The sequence below is a fragment of the Notolepis coatsorum genome (assembly GCF_963971535.1).
Source record: "Notolepis coatsorum genome assembly, chromosome: 8".
In the NCBI taxonomy this organism is placed as follows: Eukaryota; Metazoa; Chordata; class Actinopteri; order Aulopiformes; family Paralepididae; genus Notolepis; species Notolepis coatsorum.
In genome coordinates, this window is record NC_140172.1 from 68,347,869 (window position 1) to 68,364,277 (window position 16,409).

The following is a 16,409-nucleotide window of genomic DNA, read 5'->3' on the forward strand; positions in this document are numbered from 1 at the left end:
AACAGCTATCAATAATGTTGGCTAAAGTTAGCTAACTTGCGAGTCAATCAACGTTCTTGACTTGCAAAATTTTCTTTTAAATTGACAAACGTCATGTATAATTCATGGCACAACTCAAATGGGATAAAAAAAATATGTATCTGTCGCCATTGACTATATTCACACAGTGGCCATTTTGCTCTTATGTCAACGTCAGGTTGGGTTCCTTTTCCACCCTGGAACCCAACCTGAGCATGACATAAGAGCAAAATGGCTGCCGTGTGAATATGGTCAATTGACCATAGCAGAAGGGGCGGGACATCGCCTCTTTATTTTGAAAATTCCGACCGGAAGTTTTATTCTTATTCTCTTGTTCGTGGAACGCTGGTCTTTCGAGCTCAAATACGCCATTTCTTTATTGGATGGCAGATGAGTGTTTGCCATAGAATATTTTTTTTGGCACGATCTCTAGTAAATGCCCTTGGATAACGGCACAAGGGAGTATACGCGCCGTCCCCTTTTTAATCCCTCGACATGTCTACAGAGATGCAGAGGTAAGGGTTTGTAGTTTCCAAGGCGAACGTAACGTTATTGTTAAAAAAATAAGTCGGTGGTCGGCAAGAAGGAAAATACACGGCTCTCTTTCAGTTGTTTGATTGTTGTCCCTAGTGGGGTGATAATATAACTATTTGGATAAATGTAGCACACTACGTGCAGCTGCATGTAAATACTCGAATGTTTGCGAATTGTACGTGTGAAGTAAGTTAACAAATCGCGCACACCCAACACTAACCAAACAGCTTAAAAAGATGCAGTACGTTCTTTGTACTCAAAATAATTACTTCGTGTTCCTTTGGACCACGAATCAGGCCTGGTGTTCTACCGGTTTGCAGCAGCTAATTTATTGGTCGGCTCACTCACGTAAACATTAGCGTTTCTAGAAAACCATGCACATGTTACTTTACTAACGTTAAGTATAAACGACACGATACTCGGGTAGGTTTTAGGATCCCAGTGAGCATTTCGTCATTGTTGATCGACGACGTTGAGGTCCGTTTTTTCGAGGACGTTGATGTTGTTGATTCAATCTGATGACAACCTACCACCCATACACCCTACAGCCTCGAACCCTCCACTCACCAGCATCATGTGATCATGTATGTTAAACATCAAGGTCTTATCTATTATGGCGGGGTGCTAGTATTTAACTGAGGAGTGAGTTTACACCAACCTTGTCACACTCACTCCACAGCGACCCCAGCTGGGGGTCAACCATATTATCCTGAGTTCACGACACCACTTGTAACTGTGGTCACTTGGTACTAGAGTTGTTCCGATACCAGTATCGGAAATGCCTCCGATACAGCCTAAAATGCTGGTATCTGTATCGGTGACTACACGTAAATTCTATGCTCCGATACCATATGACGTAATTTATCAACAACACATGCTGTATCTCCTCCTGCTGAGAGTGAGCATTATAAAACAAAACATGTTTTTAATCGACGTGAATTAAAGTGTCAATGCTGTTTGTCATTTTAACAGCAGATACTTTCTTAAAGGGGAACTATTTTACTATTTCTTTCACTATTTGGGCACTTTTACACAATTCCTGTGAGTCTATGGAACACCTCTGTAATATATATATATATTTTTATTCATTGTTTTGTATTTCTAATCAAGTCCTCAAAAACAGCATTTTTCTACCTCAAGATCTCGAGCCGTTTTGAGCCTGGGCTCCTAAACCACTGCGCCACGGCCCCGGCGCCTGAACATTAACATGCAGCTGAGTCTCTCTGACATCACATATCGCGCACATTTTCAAATGACTCAGTTCAGTGAGGGTGAATATTGTGAGAGGAGAATTGGAAGAATGCGCCAATATGAGAATTTTGAGACATAGATCATATTAATATAAGTTCACATAGCTAGGAAACAATGCTAAACACTCAAAAAGGCCATTTATAAGATAGTTCCCCTTTAAATGCCATCGTCCCGACAGAGCGGTGCTGACGGGGAGCTCTGATGTGTTCGCTTGCTGGTGTTATTAGCATTAGCTGAAGAGCTACCTGAAAAGCTAGTTTTAGCTTAACATTACCTTGGCTAAAGTTGGAGCTATTCATAATCCAGCAATAATGGCTGCAGACCTGCAAGCAAAATACAGCAAGTTGACAAAGAGGAGTATTCCAAGGTAAATCACTTTCACCAGTAACGTTACATTGTCTTTCCATCTAGCTCGCGTTAACTGGCTAACCTAGCTCACGTTAACACTTTGAGAGCCACTCATGGCTAATCTCGTGTTTACGATAGTTACGTTGAAAGCCACTCACGAGATTTCTCGGAATTATTATTATTATTTTTTAGCGATCTGAAATCATTGCATCACGCGAGCCTACCCTAGCCTACCCAAGGGCCGCCGGCGATCAGATGTGAAAAAAGCGCCCCCTATCGTCTTCCAGATGGTAAATCACCCTTTTGGAATGGACTCAATGAAAATGGATGGGGGAAAAGAGTTCATTCTGGATCCTCTGAGCCCCGCGGATCATGAGTTCTACTGTATACACGTTAGATCTATACACTTATCGATTTTTTCGAATGGTGATCAGGAATTGGAATATACCATTTGGATACCATCTTGATGTCAGGTAAGGAATCTTATGTTATCAGTGTTAGGATAATCAGACTCGTTTTCGAGGAGATATAAGCTTTTTTGTGATATGTGCTCTTATCTGTTTCACTGTAAAATCCATGAGGAAATGAAATCAGCTATTATCAGCGCACGGCTCGAACGTGCGTGCGTGCACGTATACTATTGATCATCTAGCGTTTATTTGAAAACGATTCATAAATAGGCAGACAAATATCAACATTCTGGAATATTCCAGTAAAAGGCGATTATCACAGAATGGGCTGTTTTTCACCTGAAAACGAGTGCTTTTCAAAATGCTCTCAAACGGAAATGAAGCGATTTTTAATCTGCCTTGACAACACTGACTGGAAAATGATTATTTGATAAGCGACGGGCAGATTAGACACATAGCCATAATTTAAAACATAGATTAGGCGATATTAACGTTAACATTGGCGCCGATGGTGGCATTCAAGCACTAAGTCATGCGCCCCCTGGTGGCACTGAAAGTGTTAACTGGCTAAGTGTCGTCACTGATCGACCTCTCCACACATGCACGTTAATGACATAATGCGGACAGCCATACCGGTGACAATGTTTATCTTTTAGTGCCAAATGATAAGAGTCTGAGGCAGAGTCTCAAAAGAGAATGTTGAATATTTATTGTGCATTAAAAATCACAACAGAGCCTCTGCTACTAGCTAACTGAACCGGAGCCTTCTGGGTAGCAAGTGCAACAACGTATAACGTCCATGCGGTACCAATGTCCCAACAACCTTTCTGTGGGTGAACTCATTGAGCATAGTTGTCAATTAATGATACTAATACTAATCTATACAATCACCTGTTGTTGAATAAATACCATTACTTTCTAGTTATTACTAAAAAACAGTATATATAAAATAGGGATGGGAATTGATAATATTTTATCGATACGATTCCATTATCAATTCTGCTTATCGATCCGATTCTTTATCTATTCCCTTATCGGTTCCTGATACATTTATAATTTAAATAAATTAATTGGAAATGCAACAGAACTAAGCTGGTTAGAATAACAACATGCAACTTGACATTTCTGATTGTCATTTATTGTTGAGCCCCCATGTCATAAAATTACAAAAACTGTAAAAAATAAATTAACTATACACTTAAATAAATTTTCTTATTTGAGAACTAATTTAATCTATTGAACTGTAGTTGCATTCAACAGGTCGTTATTGCAAAAGAGAATTTGTTAGCAATAACCTACCTGTATAAATAAAGGCCAGCTCAGTGTTCTCTCTATGTCTCTCTCTGCAATGAGAATCGCTATTTAGCTAGCTAGCAGCTAATGTTACTTTACCATGTAAATTAATGACTAGGATGCAAAGCACTTTCAGTTTTCACTGCACACACAAAACAGTCGCAATATCGAGCCCTTAGGTTTTCCTAGTCAAGGAATCAAATAGTCTGCTATGACTGCATGCGTGGCGCTAACGTTATTGTTTTTAAATGTGGAACTGTCGGAAAAACATGGCATCGATAAAAGGAATCGATAGTCACGGAGGCATGCGATTCCAGGAATCTCACAAAGGAACCGGTTCCCAATTCTCGAATTCCCATCCCTAATATAAAACGGTATCTGTAAAAAAAAAATTGTGCACTGGTATCGGATCAGTATCGGTATCGGCCGATACCCAAAGCTTAGGTATCGGAATCGCATCGGGAAGGAAAAAATGGTATCGGAACATCTCTACTTGGTACTAGCAGGCACTTCACACTCGGCACGTCCTGTCCTTCGTCCTTTCTCAATTGTAAGATGCAGACGTGGATGCTTCTGCATCAATGCAGTGACAGTTCTTTTGATTTATAACGGTATGGATGGGTAAAACTCACTAAATTGCTATTCAAAAGTCACTAGGAACTATTGTTTTAACTGTGAATTTAGTGAAACAACATGGCAAATTTACAAAAACGTTGCTACCATGTAACATCGCCAGTCTATCTTTTTTCATAATTTCTTCTCTGTTCTCCCAGCTGTTAACAGACTATTATGCTACCTGGCTAGCTAGCGAGCTGTACCCAGCATGCCGTTCAGCGGAGATAATGGGGCTCACGTCTCAATAATGTGAAAAGAAAACATATTTTTGTAGATTACAGCACAGAAGTAGGTTTTGTTTTTGACAATGGAAAAAATTCACACACAAATACTATGTATTTTTAATTTACAGTACAATTTAATTTAATGTAAAGACATTTATCTGACATTCAGATCTAAGAACTTTAAATAAAATAGTACATTGACTGCTTGTATACATTGATAAAGTAGCCATGTGCAGTAATATAGAGTAGAAAACCGAGGATGTAATATATTATTGGGCACCACAGAATCAAATCAAATCGTGGACACTGAATCATGTGTGAATCGTGAGGCCAGTGAAGATTCGCAGCCCTAGTCCTTCGACGGTCTCGAACCCCTCCCCCTCCTGTTCTGTGCGCAAAGAGACCATTGCGTCTCATTTGTGCTACGCATACTTCTGGTATCGCTAGAAGGCTGACCAGTGACCATGCTGGTTGACCATTTTGAGGCTAGAGCAGTGAAAGTGAGTGGTGTGTTGAAGCGCCGGTGGTCTCAATTTGTTCTGTACACACTCCAGAACTTGATTAACTCAATGGCCGCCAAAAACGATTGAATACGTGTTAGCCCGCCAATCGCTGAACGCCAACCACGTATGTTATTGGATCGTTATTTCTTTTATTAGATATTTCCATTCATAAAAATGCAGGCAGCTGTGTGTTATCACTGGGGATGGGTCTGAGATCACAAAAGTCCAATACCGCCGCCTAATGCCTTGCGGCCGCTATTGCATTCCATTTGAAACGATGTGGCTTGGTGTCTGGGCCGAGCTGCGGCGTGCAGGCAGGGTCTAACTACTAACTAATTTATTTTATTTTTTATTTTATCTCTTCTCTTCCCACGGCGACTGGATAGGGAATTTCTTTATTTAATTAAAATGTTCACGACAACATGTACTCTGCCAGCATGTTTAATATCCATAATACTAAAGGTTTGACTAAGATTTTTATGAAATTTTATTGTAAAAAAAAATATATATATATATTTTTATTTTTTAATATATACTTTTTTAAAGGGTCGGTCAGCAACCGGAACCAAACCATTATTTTTGTTAGGCCTAAGGACTATAGTATCAATATTGCGTTGATCAAAAAATTCCTTCATGCTCATCGGGGCGTGTGTGTGTGTGGCGTGTTCCGTTGGTTGCGATCAAAGCACGGAGGGGTGAAACATAATACCGCTAATCTAAATTTGATTTGAGAACAGTAGCTAGTCCAGGGAAGAAACAATAACGTTTTTACTAGAATACACGCCGGTCATTACGGAGCATTTTGGAAATGACACCAGACCGCCCTGAAACTACACTCATATTCACCACGGTATAAAACGGGAATGTATGAATGAAAAAATTATCTGTTTTTTGCATCTTGACCGGAAGAAACTCAATGACAATCGACTATATTATTAGATCCATAGCTATATAATATAGCTTTAGGCCTGCAAACACAGCCACGTATCCCCATGTTAAAAGGTGATGGCATTTCAACAGTAAGGTAAACGGCGACCCCTGGCGCTGAATGAGTTAATGAATAAAAAAATACACATTTGCCACTTTAAGCGGCTAAGCGTCCATGTGCTCATGTCTGTGATGAGGGATTCTTTCCTTTTTATAACCTTTTTCCCAAGGAGCACTATGTGCTCCTAATGAAAAAATATAGGAGCACACAAAGAAATTTAGGAGCACAGTGAAAAATGTTCAAGTAACAGAGTTTATTAACAAACTATTTATTACATGCATATTATACTCTGTGTGTGTGTGCGTGCATACTAAGGGGCAAACATCTGTGCAATTTAGCACATACCACCAAAATCACACATTGGGTTCAGCTGCTTTTGTATGTTGTAGTGTTGTCATGATACCAACATTATCACTTTGATACCGATAGGAAAGGTAATGGAATATATTATTAGATGACGGACAAGACATGGAAAGTTCTTTATACAATTCTTTAATTCATTATAATTTAAATTAATATTTTGATGCTGTTGAAACGTAAATAATAAAAAAATTAAATTATTATTTCTGCTACAGCTGCTGAGCTATATACTATAGCTAACGTCCATCAATATCTTCACATAGAAACAGTGTGACGAGAGAGGGAGAGATGTTTTTACTGCAACGAGGACGCAAAGCATTTTAAACCATTGGAACCGTTGCTCACAGAGTTTTCCTTACATAGAAACAGCATGACGAGAGGTTTTTACCGTGATGAGGCTGCAACGCATTTTAAACCATTGGACCTATTGCTCACAAAGTTTTCCTTACACATAGAAACAGCGTGACTTGTGAGATAAGTTGTCACAGAGCTGTCAAACACCGTGCGCAGGGCCTGAAATTAACTTTTTGACTCACCGGCCATTGGCGGGTAGATCTAAATTCTAATCTACCTGCCATGCCGCCAAGCATATTTCAGGCAAAGAAAAATGCATTTTTGTGTCACATATATTTAAAATGTAAAGACTAACTCAAATGATAATGAGACTCATATACTGTACATATGACACATATATCTATGTACATGTATGTACAGATAACTTAGGCCCTGTTTAGACGGAAACGCTAGCAGGTGAATCCGCAATTTTTTTTTTCGGATGTGCCTTTCGTTTATATGGAAACGGCGTTTTTACGGGGTGAAACCGCAAAAAAGTGAGACCACCTTCCAGGGTGGAATTCCTAGAAACGATAACGCTCTCATCTAAACTGTCAAACCGCATAAAACGATGACGAAAGGGTTGTCAAGGCTCTCGTCGCGCGTACTGCTTACATCACAGGCATGCGCCAGTAGCCTAGAAGCGTAAACAAAGCATGTCTGATTCTATCCATGGCGATTACCTGAAGGCTACATTGGCAGTACTTTTAAATACACAATAATCTGTCCCGCGGCGTGACTGGACCCACTGTCTGTGAGTGACTCTGCTTTGGTCCAATCACATTCCCCACCCACAGTCTGCGAATCAGAGGCAGAGTAGGGCGGGTCTTCACAGCACGTCATGTGACATATGCGCCAATCGTGTGACAGCGGGGCTCAGTTGTCTCGAGTCGTTACAGCCTCATCTGCACGGAGAATTCCATCCCAAAACGCTTGTCTAAACGCAAAATTAAAAGTGAAACCGTAAGACGACTTTTGCGGTTTCTGTTCAGACTCTCTCCGTCTAAACGTAGCCTTAATATAACGTTTAGAAACAGCAGCAGTCTTTCAAGTGTATTTAAAGATGTGCTTGTTTGTCCTTTTCTGGTCTTCATCCTCCAGGCTTGGCAGTTGTTGTATTGAGCTGTACTGTTTGTACCCATTCTGCAATCTGTTAGTTTTCAATCAATAAACCAATCAGACAAATGTATAGAATTAGAAAAGCTTTTATTGTAAAAAAAAATTCATATAACAAAAAAAATATATTGTTAAGCCTTAAGGCCTCTACATGCTACAGCAACTTCAAAGCAACTTCAACACAACATCAGCGCGATTTCAACGCGCTTGTTTTAGTGGGTCTTGTAGACTGTGTTGCGAGGACGTTGCGTACCTTTCACCCAAATCTAATCTAAACAACCGTTGCGTTGATATTGCGTAGCAGTGATTGGTTGGTAGTGAATGGGGGCGGGGCTGTCATATAATAATATTGGTCCCGCAGCGAGGAATACCATCCGCCATTGTTGTAGCCAGCCAGCTAGCGTTGAACTTGATGCTATTCAATGCTCTATCATACCCAACTAACCAGGGGGCGAAATTAAAGCCCGCCGCCCGCCAGGGGTGCTCAGTTTTTACCTTTGGCGCTTGCCACTGGGGGGTCTGCCCGCCGTGTGGCGTGTAGACGTGTAGTTCATAACGATACTCTTATTTTGAAAATCTGTGCGGGTCTCATTTCCGCTCCAAGCGCAGCTCCAGTCATAATATCGATGGCTCCGGCAGTTGGCAACATTCAGTTCGTATGATACTCTTATTTTGAAAGAAACCGTGGCAACGAGTCATATCTGCCCAGCCCTGCAGCGGGATACTATTGGCTTCTGCTCGTATCAACACAGAGGCAGTCTGCTCTAGTCTAGACCGGACCTCCATGAGCTACCGTTACTGTTTAAACAATGACCCAGTCAACTATTCACTTTTAGTTTAATACATGACGAGGCATTGTCTAACGGTATCTAGCTGGCTAGCTACTGATATCAACAAATGCTCCAGCAATAGTCGACTCGAGTGCATAATACCTCCGTTCCCTCGTTAGCTAGCTCACGTTAGCTAGCTCACGTTAGCTAGCTCACGTTAGATCTATATGTCCCAGTAAACTAAATTGTCTTAACGTTACCTAGCGGGCTAGCAGACACTACAGATAGCTCCCGATATCAATGTCTTATAACATTGATTCAATGCGTATTGTAGCTGAAGGCTTTATGAATGTGATTTGACCAAAGAACCGTAACGTTATACCAATAGGGCCAGCTGCAGCGCCGGAGAATCCTTGCATGCTGAATGTAGAGTATTAGTATAGGGTCCCGCTGCAGCACAGGAGAATCCTTTTTGGAGCTGGAGGCTACTAGAGTACACACAGACAGTGGAGCTGTTTGCAGATAGCGAGCATTTTGACTTATTGCGTGGTGGCGATGTCTCGCAGATAATACAACTACAAGTATGATTATATAATATATATTTTATTTAAAAAATCTTTTTTTATATAAAATATATATATATATATATATATATTTTTTTAATCAAAAAAAATGTGGCAGGTAAGAAATATGCTTGGCGGGTAGATTCTTCCCATCTACCCGCCACTGGCCGGTGAGTCAAAAAGTTAATTTCGCTCCCTGCAACTAACGTTAATGCCATTCAGAAATTATTAACATAGCTACAACAACACACAGTAACGTTAATATAATTACATGCATCATTGTTTACAATGAACGGACGGTGGGGCAGTTCGAAAGGACTGGACACGGACAAGTTGTTAAACAGCAATCAATTAATTCAGTGGTTCTCAAACTTTTTACACCAAGTACCACCTGAGAACGTAGCTGGCTCTCCAAGTACCACCATATGACCGGCGTTAAAATACAGTCTATTCAGCTATGCACAGTTCACGCAGGAGGCAAATGTATTCCTAATACCATTATTTATTGTTAACTTTTGTCAGACACAGCCACAATGTACAAAGGGATAGCACTAGAACTAGCAAACGCTTCCACACAACTCATACAATGCAAGGGGCATTGAGAACATAATAACTAACATTCTCACATAGCAAGTGGGAAAATTAAGAACAACTGTATTTCAGCAAATGTACTTAATTCTCTATCTATCTCTCTCTCTCTCTCTCACTCTCTCTCTCTCTCTCTCCCTCTCTCACACAGCAGGCAATTGTCCGTCATTCTCTCTCTCACACACACACACACACACACACACACACACACACACACACACACACACACACACACAGGGAACAAAATAAGTACCAGCCAACCGCCAATGGCTGGTAAAAAATCTGCCTGGCTGGTAGTTTTTTTTAAATCTACCAGCCAAATGGCTGGTAAGTCAAAAAGTTAAGTTTGTTCCCTGAGAGCAGAGCTACACAGCAGTGCGCCTATTTTGAGAGCCGAAATAAGTCTGTGGTTTTTTCTTCTTCTCACAACGGGTCAAATGCATCTAACATGCATTGCATCGTCGCCATTCCTTTATGCCCACATCGCCCGAAATGAACGTTATGTTAGCGTAAGCTAACAAGCTAATCCTGATCAGCGGCAGAGCCATAGAGAACAGCAGACAGTGTGGACTGGGGAAAGGGAATGGGGGGGGGGGGGGGGGGGGGCACTCTCCCTTTCTCTGTGTGTGTGCGTGCGTTTGGAAAGACTATGAAGTCACTAGTCAGGACTCAGGAGAGGAGTATATTATAGTAAATTGAGGATTACTGAGGATGCACAGATCATGTTGATATTCAAATATAAAAAGGTTTCGAGAGGAGTGGAAGTTTGAAGACAGACTAGACTACAATATGATGCAGGGGTGGTGAGTTGAAACAGTGTGTGTGTCCCCGACCCCACTTCTATGTTTCAATAAATTATTTGCATTTAAAACTATTAACGCTGACTCATTCCTTCAGTCCACTCAAAATTATGCTAATATTCCTTATGTTGTTTATGATATTAATTGAAAATAGCATATGAGAGTATTATATAGTAATAATAACACATGGCGATATACTAAAAAGCTATTTTAAATTTTTGGCTGGTAAAAAATCTGCCTGGCTGGTAGTTTTTAAAATCTACCAGCCAAATGGCTGGTAAGTCAAAAAGTTAATTTTGTTCCCTGCACACACACACACACACACACACACACACACACACACACACACACACACACACACACACACACACACTTATTTTGTTACAAAAACTTAATTTCCTGCATTCTGGTGCAGGAATTTTTAAATTTTTACCCTTTAAATGCCAGTGTTTGTGATGGGCATCACAAATTATTGTAAAAAAGAAAAGAAAACACATATTCAATAAATTTTTTAATGTTTACCCTTTAAATGCCAGTTTGTGTGATGGCATCACAAATTATTGTTAAAAAAACACACAAGAAGTAAAATATTTACAATATATCAAATGCAAAGTAAATTTTTCTGGGGGGGATTATTACAGGCTAGGCATGTGTCAATGATTAGCAGAAACACATATTTTGATGGATTTTTTGTAATGTCAGATTTAACACCAACTCTTTTCAGAAAAGTAGGAGTATTAAATTTTTTATCTGACATTACAAGAAATCTAAAAATAAATGGTTATGATCATAGATTATATAACACTGGCCTGGCCTGCTTCTAAGTTCAGTGGCCTGATTTTATTTTTTTTTAGCTTTTTTGGAAATGGTTTCAAGTACCACCAGCAGTACCACCAAGTACCACTAGTGGTACGCGTACCACAGTTTGAGAACCACTGAATTAATTTAATATAACAGGTAGTTCGAGCTGCATTTTCGTGCCTACAACCACAGCCACAGGGATATATCCAGCTTTGACGAGCTCTCTCTCCTCCTGCCGATTAAATTCAGCAGCTCTTCCTCGACCTCGAGTGCCTGTAGCTGCCAGCTAACGTTAAAACTAACCTAAAGTTACACAAGCAGAATACATCACAAATACTTCCGGTCGGGGGATTTCAAAATAAAAGAGCGACGTCTAAAAGCACCGGAAATACGTTTATTTTGTACATTATCTAACGTTAACACGAACCTAAACTAACTTTAGTTAAACTAACTTTGCGCGTCGATGTTGCAGAAGCATAAATGCAGAGTGTCTACAACACCGTTGCTTTGTCGATGTTGTGGTGCAGTTGCTTTGAAGTTGCTGTAGCATGTAGAGGCCTTTAAGGCCTCTGCATGCTACAGAAACTGCAACACAACTGCAACACAACATCAGCACGACTTCAACGCAACATGTTGCAGAGGCCGTAGGGCTGGGCGATATGGCCTAAATATGATATCACGATATTTTCTGACCTTTCGGCGATACACGATACACATCACAATGTTTTTCTTTTTTACCCCAAACAATTCATTATGAGGCTTACCAAGACAGTATTTGAGTTTGCAAGCTAACATTAAAGACAAAATAAAATACCCATGCATTTAGCATTTTTATATTAGATTTAGATTATTAGATTATATATTGCATATGAGATATTATATGATTTAGATATGAAATATGATGAATTGAAAATGGGGGACCCTGATGTAAACAAGACTAAAGTAGGGCTGGGCGATATGACGATATTATATAAATATCGGGTACAGTTCATTAACGATACACTTTTTAAATGTATCGCGGATATCGTGATGTTTTGCCGCCGCAGCTGAGATGAGACTTACAAGCGCAGTGCTGAATGCTTTCCTCTCTCTCTCGCCTCTCCCTCTCGCAGAAAAAAAAAGTCAGTCACACACACTTGCCAAAATTACGTCATCTACACGCACATACACGCACGCAAGCGCACACACCTAGCCAGAGAGGCGGTGGTGGCTCGGTGCTAGGGATGCCCCCTGAAACCCAGGAGTAAACTCCGGCGTTAACGGTACTGCTATCTGTAAGTTAGTTTATGAGCGGATTAGCTACGGAGCTAACAGAGTGTACCATGCATCTGCGACGCAACAGTGGCAGCAACAGTGGACACGGAGTAATGTTAACGTTATGTGGAGTTCATACTACACTACACGTATGAACTCGACATAACGTTAACGTTACTCCGTTTCCATGAAGTGTTTAATTAGCAGCAATCTGTTGTTGAAAATGTAACGTTAACCGGAAAACCGGAAATGGAATGAGAGGACAGGAAGCCGTCATGAAGTGGGCTTCTGGCCCTTGTAGTCATATATATTGTAGTCTTTTAGTCTTATTAACTAAAAGATTTTAACAAAATAAAAAGCAGCAGCACTATTGGATAACTGAGTCATGTTTGCTATGTATTTCTTTCTTTAGGGGAGTAGGACATTTGTTTCACAGTTTTAGCATGATGTTTTATAGATGGCTAGGTTAAACACAGGTTTTTGTTTTTAAGAGGGGGGGTTTGATTTGATTGAAGTTTATTTCAAGTATGCAACACAACGAACAAACATCAAGTACAGATATAGCCTTAAGCCGTTCAAATAATAAATGTATACATACATGTAAATAAATAAATAGTTACAATATGTAATCTAATCATCTAAATCTAATAAATATAAAAAAACGAAAGGCTAAAATGCTAAATATATAATCTAAGAATCCAATAATCTAAATCTAATATATAATATAAAAATGCTAAATGCATGAGTCTTTTGTCTTTAATGTTCGCTTGCAAACTCAAATACTGTCTTGGTAAGCCTCATAATGAATTGTTTGGGGAAAAAAGGAAAAACATCGTGATGTGTATCGTGTATCGCCGAAAGGTCAGAAAATATCGTGATATCATATTTAGGCCATATCGCCCAGCCCTAGACTAAAGTCTTTCTCTGGTCTGCATCTCCTTAACAATTGTATGTATTGAGCTGTACTGTACCCATTCTGCAATATGTTAAAGTTTTAAATCAATCAATCAATAAATAAATAGCATTTTAGCATTTTTATGAAACTACTGTATATATGTATGTCTCTAAATGTTTTGATGAATTGAAAATGGAGGACCCTTATGTAAAAAAGCCGAAAGTCTTTTTCTGGTCTTCATCCTCCTGTACTGTATTGTACCCATTCTGCAACCTTTTAATACAGTTTTCATTCATTCATTCTGACGGAAACATAATCATTTTGATTGACAGTCGAGTCTGCCAATGACGTCACACCGCTTGCACCCGCCCTGCTGTTCTTAGCACCAATCGTCAAGCGTTATTATTTTTTGACTTCCTGAATGTCCCGTGTGCTGAACATCAACAAAGCTACTAACGTTAGCTCCCCGCGGCCGTCGAGTAGGAGACCAGTGCTTCACAGGATGACTAAATGAGGCATAATGATTTTACTACAACGAATGTTATAATAAAAGCCTTTCCATACATCTGTCTGATTGAAAACTTTATTAACAGACCGCGGAATGGGCATATCTCAGCACAGGCTGAGATATGAACGAGTAACGTGTGGACAGATTGACGCGACACAATCCTCTTGGGCAAAACATCACGATATCCACGATACGTTGAAAAAGTGTATCGTTAATGAACTGTACCCGATATTTATATAATATCGTCATATCGCCCAGCCCTAGCAGAGGGTGTTGTAGAGTGTGTTGTGAGGATGTTGCGTACCTCTCCCCAAAATCTAATCTGAACAACCTTGCGTTGATGTTGCGTAGCAGTGATTGGTTGGTTAGCGAATGGGGGCGGGGCTGTCATAGAATAATATTGGTCCCGCAGGGAGGAATACCATCCTAGAGTTAATGAATTTATACAAATGGAAGTATTGATTTCGCCATAACGAATCATTAAAAATATATACCGTTAACTGGAATATGTTGTTTCTTTACACATATGTTGGATTATGTAATTAGTTTGTCATGACAAACCAATAAAAAATCGTGAATTAACCGGTGGCTATCCTATAGCCCTAGTTATGTACATTTCAACAAAGTGGAGCCGCAGGGGACTTTCATAGCATATGCCTTCAAATCATCTTACCTTGACGATTAAAAGCCTCCACAATTTAGTAAACAGTGTTCCCATGGCTGGTGTTGATATTTTACGATGCCAGCTTGTGATAATTTGTTGTAGCCAGCCAGCTAGCATTGATGCTATTCAATGCTATCATACCCAACTAACGTTAATGCCATTCAGAATTGATTAACATAGCTACAACACACAGTAACATTAATATAATTACATGCATCATTGTTTACAATGAACAGTGGGGCTAATCAAAAGGACTGGACACGGACAAGTTAAACAGCAATCAATTAATTTAATATAACAGGTAGTTTGGGCTGCATTTTCGTGCCTACAATCACAGCCACAGGGATATATCCGGCTTTGACGAGCTCTCTCTCCTGCCGATTAAATTCAGCAGCTCTTCCTCGACCTCGAGTGCCTGTAGCTGCCTGCATTTGCACAAAGGCGTCCATCCCTGCTGCTAGCTAACGTTAAAACTAACATCAACAAACACAGAAGTTACACAAGCAGAATACATCACAAATACTTCCGGTCGGGGGATTTCAAAATAAAAGAGCGATGTCCGGAAATATGTTTATTTTGTACATTATCTAACGTTAACACGAACCTAAACTAACTTTAGATTAGTTTAGGTTCGTGTTAACGTTAGATATTGTACAAAATAAACGTATTTACGGTGCTTTTAGACGTCGCTCTTTTATTTTGAAACCCCCCGCCCGGAAGTAAAAATGATGCTTATTTTTCTGCTTGTTATCAATGGGTTGGTTGAGAAGGGAAGTTTCATCTATCTAGGGAACCTAGCTACATCCGGGGTACAAAGTTGCATAGGCTGCGCGTCGATGTTGCAGAAGCATAAAGGCAGAGTGTCTGCAACACTGTTGCATTGTCGATAGGGATGCCCCGATCGATCGGCCACCTGACCGATCGTTATCGGCCGATAATCAGTATAAATATGCGATCGGTGATCGGTGATAATGCTTTATTTTCGCCGATCGTCAAAACAGATCTCACTCGCTGAGTTCTGTCTCAGACACCAGGAGCTGCACACAGTGCTGCGCGTCTGCTCCTCCTCCAGCCCTCCCGCACGCATGTAAACACGGGTCTAGTCTAGTCTAGTGGGACGGGACCTCCATGAGCTAACGTTAGCTACCGTTACAAAATGACCCAGTCAACTATTCACTTTTAGTTTAATACATGAGGCATTGTCTAACTGAACGGTATCTAGCCGGCTAGCTACTGATAGCTCCTGATATCAACAAATGCTCCAGCAATAGTCTAGTTATCTAGTACTAGTGTATGATACCTCTGTTAGCTCACGTTAGCTTAGCTCACTGTTCAAAACGAAATGTCCCATTCAACTAAATAGTTCACTGAGGCGTTGTCTTAACGTTATATTTCCGGCTAGCAGTAGCTACAGACAGCTCCTGATATCAATGTCTTATAACACTCATTCGATGCATATTCGAAGCCCGGCTTGCGTCGCAGTCACTAACGGGGATAGCTGATGGAGTAGGGTATATCTGCAGAGCCTAGGGTAAATCTGCAGAGCCGAATGTGATTTGATCAAAGCAGAGTA

General features: G+C 40.2%; 1 protein-coding gene across 3 annotated transcripts in view; it reads left to right on the forward strand.

Moving 5' to 3' along the window:
* The first annotated feature begins 405 nt into the window (after nt 1–405).
* Nucleotides 406–16,409, forward strand: part of LOC311233189 (transcriptional regulator ATRX-like) — a 65,147-nt gene continuing 49,143 nt past the window's right edge. For all 3 annotated transcript variants that reach the window (XM_084320106.1, XM_084320105.1, XM_084320104.1), the window contains exon 1: nt 406–533. In XM_084320106.1, coding sequence (XP_084176232.1) covers nt 514–533 — 20 coding nt within the window. In that variant the 5' untranslated portion in view covers nt 406–513. The remainder of the gene's footprint in view (nt 534–16,409) is intronic.